The sequence below is a fragment of the Caretta caretta genome, chromosome 11, assembly GCF_965140235.1.
Source record: "Caretta caretta isolate rCarCar2 chromosome 11, rCarCar1.hap1, whole genome shotgun sequence".
Classification (NCBI taxonomy): domain Eukaryota; kingdom Metazoa; phylum Chordata; order Testudines; family Cheloniidae; genus Caretta; species Caretta caretta.
The window spans coordinates 40,053,013-40,074,179 of NC_134216.1; the positions used below are offsets into that span (position 1 = coordinate 40,053,013).

The 21,167-nt window shown below is 39.0% G+C and overlaps 1 protein-coding gene across 1 annotated transcript in view; it reads left to right on the top strand.

Annotated features, from left to right (window-relative positions):
- The window catches only part of GORASP2 (golgi reassembly stacking protein 2), a 38,529-nt gene extending 18,552 nt beyond the window's left edge, over positions 1–19,977 (top strand). Inside the window, exons 2-10 of the mRNA XM_048869367.2 lie at positions 2,680–2,760; positions 5,452–5,655; positions 8,270–8,356; positions 8,937–9,067; positions 10,151–10,283; positions 10,405–10,528; positions 11,612–11,698; positions 17,638–17,748; positions 18,671–19,977. Coding sequence (XP_048725324.1) covers positions 2,680–2,760; positions 5,452–5,655; positions 8,270–8,356; positions 8,937–9,067; positions 10,151–10,283; positions 10,405–10,528; positions 11,612–11,698; positions 17,638–17,748; positions 18,671–18,963 — 1,251 coding nt within the window. The 3' untranslated portion in view covers positions 18,964–19,977. The remainder of the gene's footprint in view (positions 1–2,679; positions 2,761–5,451; positions 5,656–8,269; positions 8,357–8,936; positions 9,068–10,150; positions 10,284–10,404; positions 10,529–11,611; positions 11,699–17,637; positions 17,749–18,670) is intronic.
- The last annotated feature ends 1,190 nt before the right edge of the window (positions 19,978–21,167 follow it).

Consider the following 21,167-nt stretch of genomic DNA (forward strand, 5'->3'; position numbering starts at 1 on the left):
ACCAGTTTTTGTGGCACAGTTGGGCTGTGGAGTTTTATAGTATGTTGCGGGGGATGTGGAAGGTGGCGCTCAGAAAGAAAAAGGTTGAGAGCCTAAGATATCTAGGCTCTCTTCTTATGAAGATAGATTATCTGAGCTGATGTGGTTGTAAAAAGGCACTTTTTGTTGTTTTTATACGCCATATAACTAATTATAGTTGGCAGATGCCCAGTTTTTGTCCATAATATTGACGAGTGCAGCTTACTCATGGGATAGTGTGTATTCCAGTTGTGCGGCTATACCAAAAGGAGGACCGGAGACACTTGGTAGGGTTTTAATCAGGCCATAACTTTATTATTTTTAGATGTCTGGGACTACTTGGCAGGTAAAATTGTACAGTGTAGGTAACTCCATGTTCATTCAATATCTGCCCGGGGGCTTCCGCCAGTTTCCCTCTTTTTCCATCCAGGTCCCCCAGCCAACCCATTGCTGGGACCTTACCATTCCTCCTCCTCCTCTTCTCCCCCGCCCCGGAACATGGGTTAAAATGGGCTGTAAGAAAGGGGGGGTTGGCTCCATGCTGTACCACTCATAGGGCCGTAAATCTTCTTCCACCCCTTCCCTCCCCCCCTTTCTGCTCCTTTAAACCACATCTCCTTTTTAAGTCCTTTACCAAGCCATTTATTTGGTCACTGTATCCCTTCCCTATGGAGTACCTACACTGGACATCTGCCCCACACTTACTTCATGAGTTGCATCATCCTAACCTAACTCCCTTCCCTACTCCCATAACAAAGCCCTCCCTAAACTGCTGTGGGGAAGGTGAAGCGCTCAACCCCCATTCCACCTAGGCCAGTCCCCTAGAAAGTTGCGGCTAGTGCAATGTCCACAACAGGTCCCAACCAAACTTGGTGTTTTGCCCCTCTGAGGGAGGAAGGGTGTGTGCTGCTCCACCTGGTCTGGAGGAAAGGGGCTTCTCCCACTGGGCTTGCCCTTTATCAACTCCGGTCCTTGGGGGATGAGTCAGCATCAGCATGCTGACCCCACTCCTCCTTTTGCAGCAGCTTCTGAGCCTCTCTCCCCACCCCTGCCCTGCCTGTAAAGCACTATTCCCTCTTCCCTGGCAAGCTGGATGTCACCCCTTCCCCCCCGCTTAAAGGTGCACTGCAATCATGGCTCAAATAAATTGGTTAGTCTCTAAGGTGCCACAAGTACTCCTTTTCTTTTTGCGAATACAGACTAACACGGCTGTTCCTCTGAAACCTGTCATTATAACACAGCAGTTCTCAAACTTCATTGCACCGTGACCCCCTTCTGACAACAAAAATTACTACACAACCCCGGGGGGGGCAAAGCCTGAGCTCACCCAAGCCCCACCACACCAGGCAGGAGGGCCAAAGCCCAAGCCCCACTGCCCTGGGCAGGGGGGGAGCCAAAGCTGAAGTCCAAGGGCTTCAGTCCCGCGTGTGGGGCCTATAACCTGAGCGCTTCAGCCCTGAGTGGCAGACTTTGGCTTCGGCCTCAGCCCCGGATCCCAGCAAGTCTAAAGCCAGCCCTGGGAATCCTATTAAAACAGGATTGTAACCCACTTTGGAGTCCCGACCCACAGTTCTAACATTTCAGGATATGGCGCTGACTGTCTCCTAATAGTGCTAAAACAGAACAAGCTAAGAAGGATTTAACTTTTTTTTTTTTTTTTTTTGTAAAAGGCAGGCTTGAATAAAGTTGGGCTTTGAATCATAATTTTACCAAAAAGAAAAGGAGTACTTGTGGCACCTTAGAGACTAACCAATTTATTTGAGCATGAGCTTTCGTGAGCCACAGCTCACTTCATCAGATGTTTACCGTGGAAACTGCAGCAGACTTTATATACACACAGAAATCATGAAACAATACCTCCTCCCACCCCACTGTCCTGCTGGTAATAGCTTATCTAAAGTGATCAACAGGTGGGCCATTTCCAGCACAAATCCAGGTTTTCTCACCCTCCACCCCCCCACACAAATTCACTCTCCTGCTGGTGCTAGCCCATCCAAAGTGACAACTCTTTACATAATCAAGTCGGGCTATTTCCTGCATAGATCAAGGTTGGGGGGGTGGAGGGTGAGAAAACCTGGATTTGTGCTGGAAATGGCCCACCTGTTGATCACTTTAGATAAGCTATTACCAGCAGGACAGTGGGGTGGGAGGAGGTATTGTTTCATGATTTCTGTGTGTATATAAAGTCTGCTGCAGTTTCCACGGTAAACATCTGATGAAGTGAGCTGTGGCTCACGAAAGCTCATGCTCAAATAAATTGGTTAGTCTCTAAGGTGCCACAAGTACTCCTTTTCTTTTTGCGAATACAGACTAACACGGCTGTTCCTCTGAAACCTGTCATAATTTTACCAGTTATCTAGAGCTATTTACCTGCAGCAGAAGAATAAAATTTAAATGTTGGTGAGAAATAGTAGCTACCTTGTATAACTGATTTCCCAACAAATTAATGATGTATTTTGTTAAGACTGAATTTTTCCCAACGAGCTATTTCAAGGCAGTTCAAATTTTGAGACTCAACTACTGTACTTGGGTGTTGTGTGACTTCTAAAATTATATGGTTTGCAATAGTAGGAGTTAATGGTTGTAAAATACAAATTTTAATACCCATACAATTGTAATTTTTCCACTAAATCCCCCTCTATTATAACTTTTTTTTGATAGGTACAAGAAAATTCACCAGGACATAGGGCTGGACTGGAGCCATTCTTTGATTTTATTGTTTCTATTAATGATTCAAGATTGGTAAGTTCATTGCGTATTGTAACAGTCTAGTTGCATGTAAGTGATAAGTTTTTGTGGTGAGAATCTGGTTTTGCTAAACTTTGAGTTCATATTTTACTTGAATTGTTTTATCTAAATTGGCAAATCTAAATACTTAAAAAGTTAGTCTTGAGTCACTTATCCAGCAGCTTGACTTTCAGCAAAACTTAAACTGGAGAACAGCATTTGTCTTGATCAAAACCAGGGTGGATTGATTTAAATTGCCAAGTAGAAAAGCTCCATCTAAATCATCTATTTAATCATCCATTTGTACTTCTTATTTTCTAAAGAAAGGTGCATTCTTGTTGATTGACATAACCGTTGAAACATTGTTCATTTACAGCTAAATAGAGCCTTTACACTAGATTTGGTACATCTTTATGATACCTAGGAGGGTACACAATAATGATATACATTTATTTCAGCAACTATATAACTTATTTTCACATTCCTATTAATTATACATTTTAGTATGTTAGATTTTTCCAATCACCATTTTATGATTTATATATTTTTTTAAATTATTTTTTGGAAAACATTGATTTTTATCCACCCTGATCAAAGCTTCTGGACTTTGGTATCTTGACATGCAAATATTATCGAACAGGAACGAAGGAGAATGCAGTGATCCAAGCTGTGTCTCTCCCCTCTGAGGGCAGGGTCCCTTCCCATTTGAATGGATCCTGAATCTTCTGTGGAGAGGAGAGTAAGTGAAACATACATTAGAGTCCCTCTGGCACTGGATTTTGGCAGAGTGGAAGAGGAAGACCTGGTCACATCTCAGCGAGACTCCTCAAACTCTGCCAGAGCAGAGTTTAACTAGGAGGAAAATAGGAATACTTGGTGTACCTGAACTCACTTTTTCAGATCTATAATCTGATCATGGCACCTCCCATGTGGTACAGGCCACTTGCCAGAGAGGGTAACAGGTCCTGTGGGACACGCTGGGTAAACGAAAAAGATTTTGTGCATTCTGCAGTCACTGAAGTGAATCTTGTGCACTGTTTTGATGCTGCTGCCATAACTAAAGAAGAACTACACAGGTGCTCCTCTCTGACTTTAGATAGCAGGTGATTGAAGATCAGAACTTCTAAAAAGGAAGATAGGACAGCCTTAGTAGAGCCACATCTTCCAGTGTTTGTAATGCAGGATAACTGCATCTCCACAGGCTTTTCAGCGCAGAAGACTTCTAAGCCTACGGGGGAAATAACAAGGACCTTCTATGATCAAAATGCAGTTCTGGTTGCATTCTACATAGGTCCAATGCAAGCAAAGAAAATAGGCACTTGAAGTCAAAGTAAACTGGAAATATCATTCTAAAAGTTTTCTGAACCACAAGGCTTGTTTTTACAAGTGGACATCTTATACTAACATTGTATTGTAAATGTAAACATTTTATAGCCTTGAACTAAATATGTCTGAAATAGTTACTTTTGCATGTTTTGATTATTGTTTACATCTGGAAGGGCTAGCTTTTGGCTATTGAATTGCTATTTGCAATATCCTGTTAGTTATGGAACAACTCTTTTCCCAAAAACTTTAAGAACATTTATGTTTTAAGCCAAGTCATTTTGAATTCCAGTGCTTTTATTTTGCAACTAAATAAGAGCTAAAATTTCGAGCTAGATTTGGGCTCAGTAGTGTGTCCTATATGGTTTTTGAATAAACAAATTAATGTAAGATTACTTGGACTGTTTCAGATCCTATAGCAGTGATACTCAGACCTAAGTGGTTCAGGAGTCAAATTAGCAATCACATTACCCAAGAGAGTCATAGTAATGTCATTTATTGTGCTATATTTATATTTAAACAGTATGATGGGGAAATAGTTTTTATTTATATATAAATACTTGGTCAGTCATTTTATTTATTTTTTATATATATAATTATTTTCACAGCAAAATGACTGACCAAGTATTATTTTATCAACTACAATTGGTTAATAACAGTAAAACATTCTGATTGGTTGTTAATTAAATCACAGGGTTTTAATATTATGTGCTGCAAAAAGCCACAGGAGACTCATTAAAAGAGCCTCTTGTGGCTTGTGAGCCTCACTCTGAATATCACTATCCTATAGGAACATTAGTCTATCTATAAAATGTCTATTTTGAAAGCTTGCTTACTTTCACAAGTCCAGAAGAAACTGTCACTCTGCACTTCTGCAGCAAACAAAAAGTAAGTTTATACATCATGTTGAATGGCCCTGTTACAATTCTTGTTTTGCTTGTTCAGCACTTTAACCCTACAGTTAAAGACTTTTGTATACAAAGTGATTGGAAGCTTAATAATTACTTACCATGTTAAGTTTATGTATTGCATAAGACAGATCATTGCTTACCAATGCCAGATTCCTATCACATTAAAGCACAAAGAATTAATTTCCTTAATTTTGAATTGCTTACGTTTTGGGTGATTTGTGTGTAAAAAAATCAAGACAAAACTTTAGGTATATTTCTTTTTCTGAATAGAGAAGTTAAGGAAATTACTTGATAGGAAACTATGAGGAATTGAAATTTTTTAATATGAAAGCCACTGTAGAGAAATCCAATAAATATTTCCTAATCTCAGTGTTCTCTGTATGACCTTTGAAATGCAAACTTGGTGCTATAAAATTGAACACTACTTTTGTTAAACACTATAAACCAAAGTGATTTGTATGTGTACTTCCAGAATAAAGACAATGACACACTCAAGGATCTGTTGAAAGCAAATGTTGAAAAGCCTGTAAAAATGCAAGTGTACAGTAGCAAAACGCTGGAACTGAGAGAAACATCAGTAACTCCCAGTAATATGTGGGGTGGACAGGGCCTGCTGGGAGTGAGTATTCGTTTCTGCAGTTTTGATGGAGCCAATGAAAATGTATGGCATGTATTGGTATGTACAATCTTTTCAAGGTTTCTCTACTGTAAAAATTCATTGCCTACAACTTATTAACCATATTGCATTTATTGTTAATTTTTAGCTGAAAGTAAGTTACAAACATGAACCTGTGGAGTGGGAAGGCTAGCTATTCAGTGCCAAGTAATTTATCTCCAAAGTTACTAAAAAATGTTGTATAGAGAAACAAGAAATGGTAGGCCAACTTAGGGATGTGGCTCCCACTATTTTTAGACACGGGTTCATCTACATACCTTAGTAGTCACCACAATTACAAGTAAGCAAAGTAACGGAATCGGAAATGTAGGACCGGAAGGGACCCCTGCACTTAGGCAGGACCAAGTAAACCTAGACCATCCCTGGTAGGTGTTTGTCTAACCTGCTCTTAAAAACCTCCAGTGACAGGGATTCCACAACCTCCCATGTCTTGGTAACTTATTCCAGTACATAACTATCCTTACAATTAGGGTATGTCTACACTACCCATGTTACAGCGCAGCCCCGACCGTACTGTGACGTGGGCAGCGTAGACGTGCTTTATTGCTGGGGAGAGCTCTCTCGGTGATTAAAAAAAAAAACCAAACACCCCGAATAAGCAGTGGTAGCTTTATCGCTGGGAGTTTCTCGGGTCATAGCTTTACTGGAGACCAAGGTGCACCTTTTTATGATTGGGTTGGACTAAAATATTCATTGGTATCCTTTTTGTATTGACTCGGTGGCTTCATGAGTTGGTTTTGTTGACACCTTCAGCTCCTGAATATTCAGTCCCTTTAATGAATATGTAGCACACTTCTAAGTGCTTGTGGTCTTTTGTGGCAGGACTCTCTCAGATAATGTTCATGTTAGAGGTTTTAATTTTTTTTATTCTATTTGAGATATTTCTTCAGTTTCATTAGGGTTAAAAACAGAATTTCAATTCCTGTTGAAAAGTTCAATGTTCCTAGTTTTAAAAAGTTTTTAAAATTGTCTTAACATTTCGAGATTACACAGAGTTCTTCTTCGGGTTTGGTTCTGCGTAAGCTCGGAAGCTTATCTCTTCCATCAGCAGCAGTCAGACTAATAAAAGATATCACCTCTTCCACCTTGTCCTCAAACTGGAAGAGTTACTAAGTTAATCTTTGAAGAGGTGATTCTTGTTTCGTGAGGAGTTGCTGAAATACTGCATCAATATAAATTTCTATTTTAAAATATTTTCTTAGATAGGTAGTTAAGCAATTGATCTTGCTGTGTTGGTCTGTAACCATTTCCTATTAACATAACAATTGCATTAGGAAGTTATGACATTAGATGCTTACTTTAGACAAAATATTTGTGAATATAGATCTGAAAGAGGTTCATGCACTGTAATAATCTAAAGAATTACAAGAGGTTTTATTTTTGAGTGGAAACATGTTATAAGTAACGTTGTCTGTAAAAAGAAAAGGAGTACTTGTGGCACCTTAGAGACTAACCAATTTATTTGAGCATGAGCTTTCGTGAGCTACAGCTCACTTCATCAGATGTTTAAACATCTGATGAAGTGAGCTGTAGCTCACGAAAGCTCATACTCAAATAAATTGGTTAGTCTCTAAGGTGCCACAAGTACTCCTTTTCTTTTTGCGAATACAGACTAACACGGCTGTTCCTCTGAAAGTTGTCTGTAAAATATTTTCCCAACCATAAATGTTCTTTTACATTTGAAAAATGAAGCTGTAATTGTGTTTATTGAAAGAAACCCACTTTACTCCTAGTTTATGACTGGGATAACACATCCCTATTCATGACCTTTTTGTTTGTTTTTTTGTTTTTTGCTCTTAACACCATTTTGAAGTCAGGACTAACTATATTTGCAAAAAATGTTGATAGGGATAAAACTTTTTTTGCCCATTGATATTTTATACCGAAGAAGTATTGCTCTGTGATAAGCTTTGTCTATTCAAGTAAATGGTGTTTTCCCAGTTGCAGCAATTTCTATTTGAAAATCAAATATGCCTGTGGAAAATTCCATACAACACACAACTACCATTTGACATCCTTCAATACACATCCTTCATACACATACATACACCTAGACATACACATCCTTCAATTCATAAAACAAAGGCAAATAGACCAGACTGTCAGGCTGCAGTCCAAGGGTCATAAACAAGCTAACTCCCTCGGCACTTGGCTTGTATCCAGTAATGTTTTCTCAGGTATCATCGTATAACATAGTTGTAGCTACATCCTAAAATTCAATAAAGGTGCAATCTAGTTTGTAATGACCTAACATTGTAAGAATACACTAAACAGTTAATACTCATTTTTGCATAAATATTGAGGTCTCCCCAACACATCCTCCAGCTTGAAGACTGGAGTCAAAACATTTTGTGTGGCAGGGAATAATAGTGACAAATCAGAGATCCATATGTCTGCGGGATATCTTATCAAATTTTATCTTTGCATATGTACTGTTATAGTAGGAATTTTGAATATCTTACAGTATCTTTTAAAACGGGACTAAGTATTTGGAACATTTTACATTTTGTGTGTGTTAATTCCTTTAAACTCAAAGTTTGGGAAGGGTTTTATTACTGTCTTTGCTAATACTTTGAGCCTATTTAACTTCTGTAATTTTATATCTTGAAACTAGGAAGTCGAATCAAATTCTCCTGCTGCACTAGCAGGTCTTAGACCACATAGTGACTATGTCATCGGAGCAGATACTGTCATGAATGAGGTAGTATAACTTTTTGAATTTCATTTACAAGAAGCAGAATACCAGGGCAATATTAATATTAAGCCCAACTTTCTCAGTATCCTGTGCTAATAGACATTCTTTGCCAATTAGTTGGAGGAGCTCTGGCACAGCAAGTCTACATTTCTGAGTACACAGATATAACTTTAGAGTTTAAAAATGCTATTTAAAATGCCTTCATATAATAAGATGGGATTAGTTTACACTTTTTAAAAATAATTTGAAAGATTTATTAGGAATTAAACAAGTAGTAAAACATAATTTAAACTTTAATTTTTTTATTCTGATTTGAAATCTGAGTTATCATACCAAATGTAGTAGTTTATCATCTGTTTTCAGTCTGAAAATGTAAATAAACTATTTTATCTGTGGAGTATATTGAAATTTTACATGCACACATGCTCTAAGGCTCTAGTCCTGCAATAAAACACCTCAGAGGTGCCAGGCTCTGCTAGTTCTGCAGTGGAGCCTATGAGATGGCAGTTTCCATGTTTATAGATCCTAAAATTAAAATACTATTTAAAAAAATTAACCAATTTGCAATGTTCCTATTTTTTTTCAGTCTGAAGATCTGTTCTCTCTCATTGAAACACATGAAGGAAAACCATTAAAACTTTATGTGTACAACACAGACACGGATAATTGTCGAGAGGTGATTATTACCCCCAATTCTGCATGGGGTGGAGAAGGCAGGTAAGCTAATTCAACATACCAAATAATAGTTTTGCAGCAGCACCCAGCTCATTCAGGATTAGGGCCCCTCTGTGCTTGATGCTGTAGAAACAGAGGAAAAGGTAATTCCTGTTGCAAAGCGTATTACTGGTAATAAGAAACTGTGTGCAGTGGTGATTTACATACGAATTAGTTTGTAGGAGGGCCCTTGTTTTTTTTGTAGTTACTCAAATTAGCTCATTTAAAAGTTCATAAAACTTTATGAATGCTTAGTGCATTAGATTTGAAATCTTGATACAGTATAATATGCTAAAGCATGTAGTAGGTAGAACAGAAGACTGCAACTGATGTACCTGGGTTGTATTTTCGGCTATATCTTTAACTTACTCTGATTTGGGGCAGGTAATTAAGTTCTGTACCTTATTTCCCTATCTGTAAACCTATTTTATAAGGGTGTGGTTGAGGCTTAGCTATGTTTCTAATAGTTTTTAAATCTTTTGAATACCTGTGGTTTTGTGTAGTGATACTAGTGGTTGGAAGGAGCTATAGAGGTTCAAAGTAATAAGTATAATCTACTAATGAGAGTATTTCCACAGAAAAATGACATGTACCTCTAGTACTTTTCCATATAACAATAGGCTTTATTCTATCTTGAGATTCATTATGACATCTTGAGCCATTTGCAGGTAATTGGCTATGTTTTCTAATAACTATTTGCTTATGGTATATTGTAAACCAGTCCTCCAAAGGAAGTTACAGAAGCCTCATTAGTTGTCACTTAAAACTGGATTACACAAAGGAAGCCCTTGGAAAAAATACTGTAGGGGGAACAATCCTGTAGTTGCAAGGGAATGGACTAATCTAATAAGTCTCTTCAATAAGTGCCTACAGCTCTGTTGGTGGACACACTTCTGTGTCTCGCTGTAGTTCAAGACACCATTCTTGTGGTTTTTGGGAATCCAAGAACTGAGTCCTTTTCACATTAGGCAAGGTTGTTCTGTGCTGTTTGTTTAGTGTAGGGTCCATGGTGGTGGTGGCTTATGCATGTACCAAGGTCAGACTGGTCTGTTCCTGTCTAACCTTTAAATGTTCATATTTTAAAAGCCTAGGTTGTGGCATTGGCTATGGGTATTTACATCGGATACCTACACGTCCATTTGAAGAGGGAAAGAAAATTTCTCTCCCTGGGCAATTGCATAGTGCACCCATCAGTCCACTCAAAGATGGATTTACAGAGGTAAGTTGTAATCTCTTTTGTGCTTGATAAAATAACTGTGAAAGTATAACTAACATTTGTTTTCATTGTTGTGGATTCCAGTGAAACATAACTACTAACACTAACTTCTCATTTTTGTAAGGTTCAACTGTCTTCAGTTAATCCCCCATCCACATTACCACCTGGAACAACAGGAATTGAACAGGGTCTGTCAGGACTGTCCATTAGTTCAACCCCTACTACGGTCAGTAGTGTTCTCAGTACAGGTATGTATAAAATAAAAACAACCTCACTTGTGAAATGCATTCATAATTTATTGACTTCTGTAATTCAGAAAGATGGATTTGTCAGTTAACTTCACAAAGAGAAAACATGTTTGTAGAAATGCATATGATTTCCAGAGTTCACTTCTTCCCTTTGCCTCTTCCAAAACCATTTCCCAAAAACTAGGACTTAGTATATTTCACATCATAGCCCAATGGTAAAATGTACTTTCACTGTAAGGTGAGTGTCTCCTAACCTGTTAACACCAGGGTTCAAAATTACTGATAGCAAAACCTTATAAACATGGCATAAAATGCTAATGGAGAAACACTGAATCCCTATAAGTAGGGCCCTACCAAATTCATGCTATGAAAAACACATCATGGACCATGAAATCTAGTCTTCTGTGCTTTTACCTTGTACTATACAGATTTCACAGGGGAGACCAACGTTTCTCAAATTGAGGGCCCTAACTTAAAAGGGAGTTGCAGGCGGGGTCACTTCTATACTGCCTTCAGAGCTGGGCGGCCAGAGAGTGGCGACTATTGGCCAGGTGCCCAGCTCTGAAGGCAGCGCCCTGCCAGCAGAGTGCAGAAGTAAGGGTGGCAATACCATACCATGTCACCCTTACTTCTGCACTGCTGCCTTCAGAGCTGGGTGGGTGGAGAGTGCTGACTGGGGGTCCAGCTCTGCAGGTAGCAGTGCAGAAGTCAGGGTGGCAATACCATACCAGGCCATCCTTACTTCCGTGCTGTTGCTGGCGGCGGCTCTGCCTTCAGAGCTGGGATCCCAGCCAGTAGCCACTGCTCTCCAGCTACCAAGCTCTGAAGGCAGCTCCACCACCAGCAACAGCACAGAAGTAAGGGTCGCAGTACCACAAACCCCCCACCCCCCAATAATCTTGTGACCCACACTACTGTGAAATTTTAAATAGCTGAAATCATGAAATTTATTATTTTTTTTAAAATCCTATGACCTAACCTATAAGTTCCTCTTTGAGATACTGTGTGAGGAAGTGTGTTGGAATGTTGCATACTTGGACATATTTGAAATGATGGTATATACTTACATGAATCTTTCATTAGGTGTCCCAACAGTACCATTATTGCCACCACAAGTAAATCAGTCCCTCAGTTCAGTGCCACCAGTTAACCCAGCAACTACATTGCCAGGTGAGTAGTGAAAATTTTGAGCAAGCTCAAACATTTTAGAAACAAAATAACGCAAGATAGTATAGAACAATAGGGAGAAAGAGGAGGTTTGTATTTTTTGGCCCCATTCTTTAGAAAATTGTTTATCCATGTATGTCCATTTCTGTCATTTTGTTTAACTGGAATGTAGGAGTAATTTGTCCCTTTCGTTGTCATAGTGTGTTCTAACAGCATTAAGGTGTAATGGTGTTCTAAGGATAGTTAAGTACTGGAATAGGTTACCCAGGGAGTTGTGGAATTTCTGTCATTGGAGGTTTTAAGGACAGTTTAGACAAACACCTTTCACGGAAGATCTATGTTTACTTGGTCCTGCCTTGGCATGAGTGAATGGATGAAATTATGTCTGATGTCCCTTCCAGCCCTACATTTCTATATCTAGATAAACCATACTTGCTGTTCACTTAGAACATATTTTTTCTTCAGCACTTATAATTGTGCTAGACCCATAACAGGAAAAAAATATTTGTGTGGCCTTTGCCTCAAACACCATACAATCAAATTTTTAGATGTGATGTGACCGATAGGAAGGAGAAGGTACATGTGCTCAACTTAATGATTCAATTACGTTTTTTAAATGTTGATTCTCTAGAACACTGTGTAACAAGGCTGCCTTGGTCCTGCTTCTGTCTCAGTCCACAAATTTTGCGGAGACCCTTTTGCTGGTTCAGTACCCTGTGTAGTTTATTTACAGTTGCATCCCACCACCCTCACAGCATACCTAAGACCTTTCCCAAGCAGAGGAGCTTAATCTCTCCGTCCTCCTTCCTGTGCCTAGTTGTGGGGTCTTGCCTAATAGCTTAATTGGCCTTTCTGCCCTGCTGGGCCCACAAATGAGGTGCAGCCTTGTATAGTCAGCTCCAATCTGCTTTACCTGAATGGGGCTGCTGTGAAGAGGGCTAACTCAGGCCTTTGTACCTAGCACTCTGTCACACTGTGGAACAGAGTTTTGAGGCGTAATCTAAATAAAGAGGAGGTAGTGGGTTGGCAAACTGGGACTGGACTCTCAAATATCTGAAAATCCCCCAATTTGGTAATATCTGCATTTTCAGGGAACAATTATATCTACAGTAAATGTTGGTGAAATCCTAGCCTTGTTGAAACAAATGAGAGTTTTGCCATTGAGTTCAGTGGGGTCAGGAGTTCATCCTAATTTGATTTTTCACTGCAGTTTGACATTTGGAGTAAAAATAAAATATAATCAACCCATCATTAAATTTCTGTGGTCTGAAATATACCTAATGCATATTACGTTACAGTGGAACTGAGATGTTAAGGCCTATATATGCACATGAATATGAAGTTGGTTAGGGATGAAACACACAGAATCACAGAAATGTAGAGCTGGAAGGGACCTCGACAGGTCGTCTAGTCCATCCTGCTGTACTGAGGTGGGACCAAATGTACTAAAACCACCCCTGATAGGTGTTTGTCTAACCTGTTCTTAAAAATCTCCAGTGATGGTGATTCCACAACCTTCCTTGGTAACCTGTTCCAGTGTTTAAACCTTAAACTATCCTTATAGTTTGAAAGTTTATTTTCTAACATCTATCCTAAACGTACCTTGCTGCAGATTAAGCCCATTCTACTTGTACTGTTTTCAGTGGATGTACAGAACAGTTGATCGTAGTTATCTTCATAGCCTCCCTTAAACGTATTCAAAGACTTATCAGGTCTCCCCTTCTTTTCTCAAGACTAAACAAGCCCAGTGTTGTTTTTGTTTTTTAAACCCTTTCCTCCTAGGTAAGGTTTTCTTACCCTTATATCATTTTTGTTGCTGTCCTCTGGACTCTCAAACTTGTCTACATCTTTCTTAGTGTGGCATCCAGAACTGGACTCAGTACTCCGGCTGAGGCCTCCCCAGTGCTGAGCAGAGTGGGACAATTACTATACTGGACTTCGGTTAATACACCCTAGAATATTAGCCTTTTTTTGCAACTGCAACATGGTGTTAGCTCATTCAATTTGCAATCCACTATAATCCCCCAGATCCTTTTTCTGCGATATTACTGCCAAGACAGTTATTCCCAATTTTGTATTTGTGCATTCTAAGTGTAACACTTTATTGAATTTCATCTTGATGATTTCAGACCACTTCTCCAGTTTATCAAGGTTATTTTGAATTATAATCCTGTTATCCAAAGTGATAGCAACTCCAGGTGTCATCCACAAATTTTTATAAGCATATCATCCACTTCACTATCTAAGTCATTGATGAAAATATTGAATAGTACTGAACTTAGGGCAGGCCTCTGCAGGACTCCAGTAGATATATCCTCCCAGTCTGATGATAAACCATTGACAAATACTTTTTAATGTTTTTTTTTTTCCTAATCAGTTATGCACCTACTTTATAGCATTTTAATCTAGGCCATTTTCTTTAGTTTGCTTGAATGTTTTGTGGACCTGTGTCAGAAACCTTATTAAAAATCAAGATACCATGTCCAGTGCTTCCTCCTACCCACTAGGCCAGTAACCCTGTCAAAGAAGGAAATCAGATTGGGTTAGCATGATTTGTTGACCAATCCATGTAGGCTATTACTTATCACTCTATTATCCTCTAGGTGCTCATAAATTGATTAACAATTGGCTCTATTATCTTTCCAAATATCGAACGTAAGCTGACTAGTCTATAATTCTCCAGGTCCTCTTTGTTCCCCCTTTTTAAAGATAGGTACTGTTTGCCCTTCTCCAGTCCTCTGGGACTTCACCTGTCTTCCATGAGTTAATTGCTAATGGTTCCATGATGGCATCAACTAGTTCCTTAGGTACCCTAAGGTGAATTTCATCAAGCCCTGGCAACTTGAATACATCTAAATATTGTTTAACCTGTTCTTTCCCTATTCTGATTTGTGTCCCTTCCTTCTTGCTGTTAATATTATGTTAAGCGTCTGGTTACAATTAGTGAAGATGGAAGCAAAATAGACACTTAATACCTCAGCCTTATTTATGTCATTTGTTAGCTTTCCTTTCCCTCTTAAGTAGTAGATCTACACTTTCCTTTGTCCTTCTTACTCCTAATGCATTTATGGAACCTCTTCTTATTGCCTTATGTTCTTTGCTAGGTATAACTCATTTTGGGCCTTGGCCTTTCTGATTTTGTCCCCATAAGTGCACGCACACACAAGGCATAGATCTGGAGGTCATCTTGATGTAAAAATAGCTGTCTATTTGAATGTGTATGCAATACAAGAAAGAACATGGAAATTAATAGAGGTTCATTGCTAAGTCATTTAGTCTATCCCCTGTCAATGAAGGATTAATCTCTAATGTATATCTGGTAGTGTATTGTCCAGTCTAGTCTCAAGCAATGGGATTTTCACAGCCTAATAGAGCCAGGAAAAAAAATTAGGAGATATCAGGAAAGGATACCTATCTTAACTTCTTCTCCTTCTTAATTATACCCTCATGTCCCAACTAAATGATTCTCATTCTCTCTCTCCTTGATATTTACATCCTTCAAATATTTTTAGACTAAAATCACACTATACTTCAGCTATTAATTAGCCTATATACATTTAATTCTTAATATTTCAATCAATCTGGCAGCGCCTAATCTTTTGGTGAACTCTCAGTACATCTTGGAGGTCTTGCAGGACTAGTTTCTGCAAGACCCAAAGACTGAGGGTTTTACTTCTGTTGTGTATTTAGATGTCCACTGAATAGCTAGTGGAGCTGGAAGCTGCTCTCAGCAGACTTCATTTCTCCCCACCACAAACAGTGCTGCATGACTGCCTTAGCTACATTTCAGGGAAAAGGGGCAGAGCAAGAGGCCCTTGCCCAGGAAGGAGACAGCTACCCTATAGCCCAGTCGGGCTCTCCTTTTTGGAGAGAAGCAAATCTGTGGGGTGGGCTTAAGAGCTCTCTTGTGACTGCTATGCTCCACTGGCTTAGGTGTCAGATATGTTTGACATATTAACTGCACTATTTTGCAACACATTATGTATGGTTAGACTAAAGTTACATAAGTATATTTACACTGGATTAATTTAGTATTCATATTAATACTCTGCACATAGTTTATCATAAGATTATCAATCTAGAACAATGGGTGGTGGCCAACTATTTTTGCATTTGGATCAATTTAAAGTTTCTGACAGCAGTTTAGATAATAGCCTATTAAATTTTGCTAAAAGATGGCATTGTCAATCTACCATAAAATGTTTAGTGATGATTCCATTATCTCTCTAAATTGTTGAGAGTTCCTATATTTCACAGGCTTACTAGCTCAGTTTCCATAATGTATTATTTTAGACTGGTGTGGAAACTCTTGCTACATACCCTGTGAATAAAGTAATGTTTTATTCACTGAGATTAATGAAACACTGAATCCTTATGTGCCAAAATCGTTCTATTGTAGGTTTGACAGACAATGCAAGTCTTATGTAGAATTTCTCTATATATTTCCTACTAACTGGTACAGGATACATAGGATTACTTAATGTACTTTGCATGCTAATATAACTGAAATATTGGAAATTTAGTAAAGTTTTTAAAAAATTAACCCAAAACTCTTGGAGGCAGATTTGCCAGTGTGGGAAGAAAATACAGTAGAGTTAAGTATGTGTGTGAAGTGATGATGTCAGGAAATTCTAAATTCCTTTACCACAAGGTTAAAATGTCAAACTGCTAGGAAGTTTAGCTTTCATTAAAGCGTGAACATTTCCCTGCCAACTCTGGGCAATATGAATGTGGTTTTGAAATCCCCAGGGAAACTGTTCACTTCTTTGATTTACAGTTTCACTACTACAAGTATAGATGTTTAAAGCCTTTTTAGTAGCTAAGGGTGGGCTTCTGGGTACAGTTAAGAGTTTCCCAGATAAATATTCACACTAGTCTTAGCTTTCAGTCTAAAGATAAGCTCTCTTTGTGAATCAGTGTGCCATTATTTTACTGCTGACCTACTTATTAATCTTAACGATTTATTGGGCTAGTTCTGTTTTGAATCTGTTGATTTTTGCTTTTAAATAAGATCCAACAAAAAAGTTATTTATTTTACAATATTCTATTAATGTTGTGACACAAAAGGTTTATTTCAGGATTAGTCCTCATTAACCTAAACCCTGTGTACACACTTAAGAAGAAAGAGGTGGTCCATGCTCCATAGAGCAGTGGTCTCCAAAGTGGGGTGCGTGCACCCCAGGGGATGCGCCAGAGGATCCCAGGGGTGTGCGGCAGGAGGAGAGCCACCGGATGGCACTCTGCTGGTTTTTTTTTTCTTCGGCGGCAGCTCTGCACGCCTGTAGCAGGTCTTCCCTTCCAGTGGCACACCTCCGGCAGGTCTCTCCTCCTCCTTTCTTCAGCGGCACCATGGGGGTGCGCAATCCAAAAACTTTGGAGACCACTACCATAGAGGATCAATTTAAAAAAAAAAAAGGAAAGTGGGGGAGGAAACAGGATATACCTGTTGGCAGAATGATATCTTAATTCCACACTTGTATTGCATTTTATAACCCTTGCCTGACTTTGAAAATAACTTTAAAACTTGCCCTTATTTCTGTATATTTTTTGTCCTTAACCTTAGCCTTTTCTATTTGTGTTTATAACTAACACTTTTGCTTGTTTTGTTTTAGCCTTGATTTTCCTGTTTTTATTTGTCACTTAAAAAAAATAAATAAAAAACCCTTTCCCTTCATTATTGCTAATCCTATGGAAGATGCTCATTACTATGATAGTAAAAATAGAATTTTTCTAGCCCTAACTCTTGTGATTACTGTGTATAGGTAAATCCCTTTCATCATCATTTTAAGATCAAAAGAGAAGCTTATTCACTTTCCCATTTGTAAAAAGAACCACCAACTTGAAGTATAGTGTGAGCCAGTGATATGCAAGTTCTGTCTGGAACAGTTTTTCAGCTGGCTAGGTGTAGCTCTTGAAATTGAGGTTTCGTATTTGTTTTTTAGGTCTGATGTCATTACCAACTGGACTTCCTAACCTGACCAGTCTTTCTAGTCTGAATTTACCTGCACCACCCATCATTCCTGGTGCTGGATTGTCAGAAATCCTACATCCTGGTATGTTTACAAATGTAAATATTACAGTAACTGGTTTCTGAAGACCTTAGGCCACACTGTTTCCTTGATACAACCCATTCATTACTAACTCCATGTTGTGCTCTATGGTTCATTCATGAAGAGGGTGGTTGATTCTGTTGCCAGAGCTGCAATGGAATGGTGCTCTCATTAGTGACCTCTTCTGCTCAGTCAAGGAATGTGTCAAAATAATCCAATCTAGTCCTCCCTGTCTTAGATTTATGTTGTTTCCTCATTACCCCCATCAGATTTAGGGCTTCATAAAGACTTTCAAAAGATGTTCCTTTGTGCTAAAAATTAGAGGGAGTATATAGCTTTTTGGGGAGGCTTAGTGAAATGCACAGTTCATATTTTCTGTGTGCCAGCCAAGAAGATTGAGAAGTCAGAATAAGTATCAGAAATACTAAATTTATGATACTGAATACAACTGCTGAAAAATACACATTGAGCAAGCAAAAAGTGGAACAAGGCTTCTGTGGGCATTGGCAGTTTTAGGATGTGCTGGAAAAAATCCAGGCTGTAGTAGAAATAAAATACATTAAAAGCATTGTCTCGAGGCTGTAGCTGCCTCTTGTACATGTCAGCAGGCCAACACAAGTTCCATTATTGTTAACCTTTTTAAGGAATGCTTGATGATCTAGTTGAAGAGGATTGTTTGGCTTTCAAAATATTTAAAGCTTTAAAACTAGCTGTTTCTGAGTTATCGTTGTTTAAAAGTCCTGATCATGTTCCCACTAAACTCAATAGGAGCAGAAGAAATCCCATAGTGACTAGGGGAACAAAGAGGCTTGGCAGACTCATAGTTCTAGTGTAGATCAAACTGATCACATGGCATCCTGGGAAAACTTTAAAAGAAGTATAAGTGAATGGTGTGTGATTTGTTGCTTTTTTTTTAAATTTCTAGGTTTGCCACCACTTCCTTCCTTTCCACCTCTAAATCTATCTGGAATAACTCCTCTCCCAATGCCACCTGAGTTTCTTGCACAATTTCCTTTGGTCACAGAGGTATCTACTCCACCTACAGATCTGCTTCCCCATAGCACAACTGTAAGCGTAGAACAAACCTCTGCACTCACCTTGGATACTGCTGTCCCCACCTCTAAGGCAACTCCTGTTGATGACAGATCAAATGAATCTTCTACAGTAAATGAAAAACCATCCACGGTCACAGCTGTTCATACTTCAGAATCATCATAACTTCAAATCATTCTGTTGGAGTGTCTTGGTAAATTTAGCCATGGAAAGCATATTTGAAGACGCAAACTACCATTAATTTCATATTCGTTTGTACTTTATCTGTAGGAGTCCTGTAAATAATACTGAGGATAAAAAATAAATAAAAGGAAATGGGATTCATACTGTGTGCTGAATGGGTGGGAGGGGAAGAAAAAGGCTTGTATTTAAACAACCAAAAAGAAGCATCATGGTAGTGAAACAGACTTCCACTGTCAAACTTGCAGGTTTAACAGGCTGACAGTCTGCTAGCCTCCCCAACTTTTGCTTCTGTTAGAAATGAACTAGGTTTGTGAGACAATTACATACCAGATTTCTTGTTCTTTACAAGTATGGAAATCTTGTGGCTATGGGGGCGGGGGGGTAGGGGGGAGTGTTTACTTTCGTTTTAGTTGTAAATTTTAGCATTACAAAACTTCCAACTTAAAATATTTTATTAAAGTTACCGAATGGTCTGTCAATTGAGCATCTTTTTATTCAGCTTGTGTACAGATCTTTATCTTTCTTAATCTTTTAAGAAAAAATAGTCAGGCAACACTTTGTAACTGCTGCTGGATTGCTTTACACCCCCACTGTATAATGGTCTTTAGAAGAAAATGAATGTTAAATGTTGCACAGTTTTAAACCAGAAGGTGGCACTTGGACTATTGTAAGAAAAGTTACATAGAGGAAAACATACATACAGCAATAAAGTCCTGGAATTTTATTCTGAGACACAAATAGCACAATATTTTTGTTCAGTGTATAAGATGTGACAACCTTGTGTTCACTTTTCAGTGACTTTTTTCCCTACCCTAGAGAAAATAGTCTTTGTCACCGAAAAGGATGGGAGGCATGACCTAGTATTAGTGGTGCATTTGACACTGGTAAGTCTCCTCTCAGTGATGTCTGTGGCACAGGCTTGCATTTCAGTTGCTTCTCAGGATGAAGGGGAGTGTTTTGACTCTGCTACATCAATAAAGTGCTTTACAAAATGTAGTAGGGTTTCTTCATCTTCAAATCTTTCCTTGTCATTGTGCAATAGCTGGCATCTTCACATACATCAAGGGCATCAGTTTCCTTTTTCTACAAGTATTATATTCGTATTGCTCAAAGGTGGTCCTCAAGCTTAATGCCTCAGGGTGGGGATATTTTGAGTGATTTGCACTTGAACAGGACACATTGAAAGTCTGCCTGATCTAGTCAGGCTGCCTAGGACTGAGAATCACCTTATTACACCCTTCCCCACCACCAGCAAGGGAAGACTTGCTGGTGCTTAACTGGGTGGCAGCTCCCTGCCACAACCACCTCAACAGTCTTCTCAGACCTAAGCCAACTCCCTTAGCAGTGCAGGTTAAAAATAGATGCACCCTGAGCCCTGTTGAAGGATCGCTATGACAACCTTTTTTTTTTTTTAGAGACTTTTGTAAAGAGTTGCTGTTACAGCACACTGAACCCTTTGCCTGTTGGCATTGAGGGGTTTTAGTGGTCACAAGCGAGGTGGATTTTTGTCTTTTCACTAATAGCTCTGTAAGAGTGCACCCAAACACACTTTTGCAGCAGGAATAGGGATCTCAGCGCTTGTGCTTATAGCCCCTTTGTGATGAGCTAATCCCTGTCTCTGCTTACAAAATAAATCATTTTAAAAAATATCAAGGAAGAATTCTTTCAGCCAGAAGCTACCTTTGTCAAACTGAAAGAATGAAACTGACATACCTTGCCCTGTCTCCTCCCCTGGGGTAGTGAAGATTACAGCATACTTGCAGTACTTCCCATTCTATCTCCTTGCACTGAAGTTGAGGCTCTGCCACAGTGTTTGAATTACTGGAGCTAACATTTTTCCTTACCCCCACTCACATGTACAAAGGGTGATACTGCAGGCAGATCAGAAAACTTGAACATCACTGCCGTTCTTCCCTCCTATGCCTTTGCAGCAGGGCACAGCACCATTCATGACTATAAAAAAAACTAAGCAAACAAGTCTATAGAAGCTGGATCCAGAAAAGGACTTCAACACCTAAAGTGGCAGTTCAGCATTTAGGTAGCACAGATTCCCCCAAAGCTGCTGCCTAACCTGCCACTGAGCATGCATACTGCTACTTTCAATCTCATCAGGATCCTCAGTGTAGGTTGCCCTTACCCAAGGGCTTAATTCTGTGGCCTATATTCTCAGAGTACACTTAACCTTC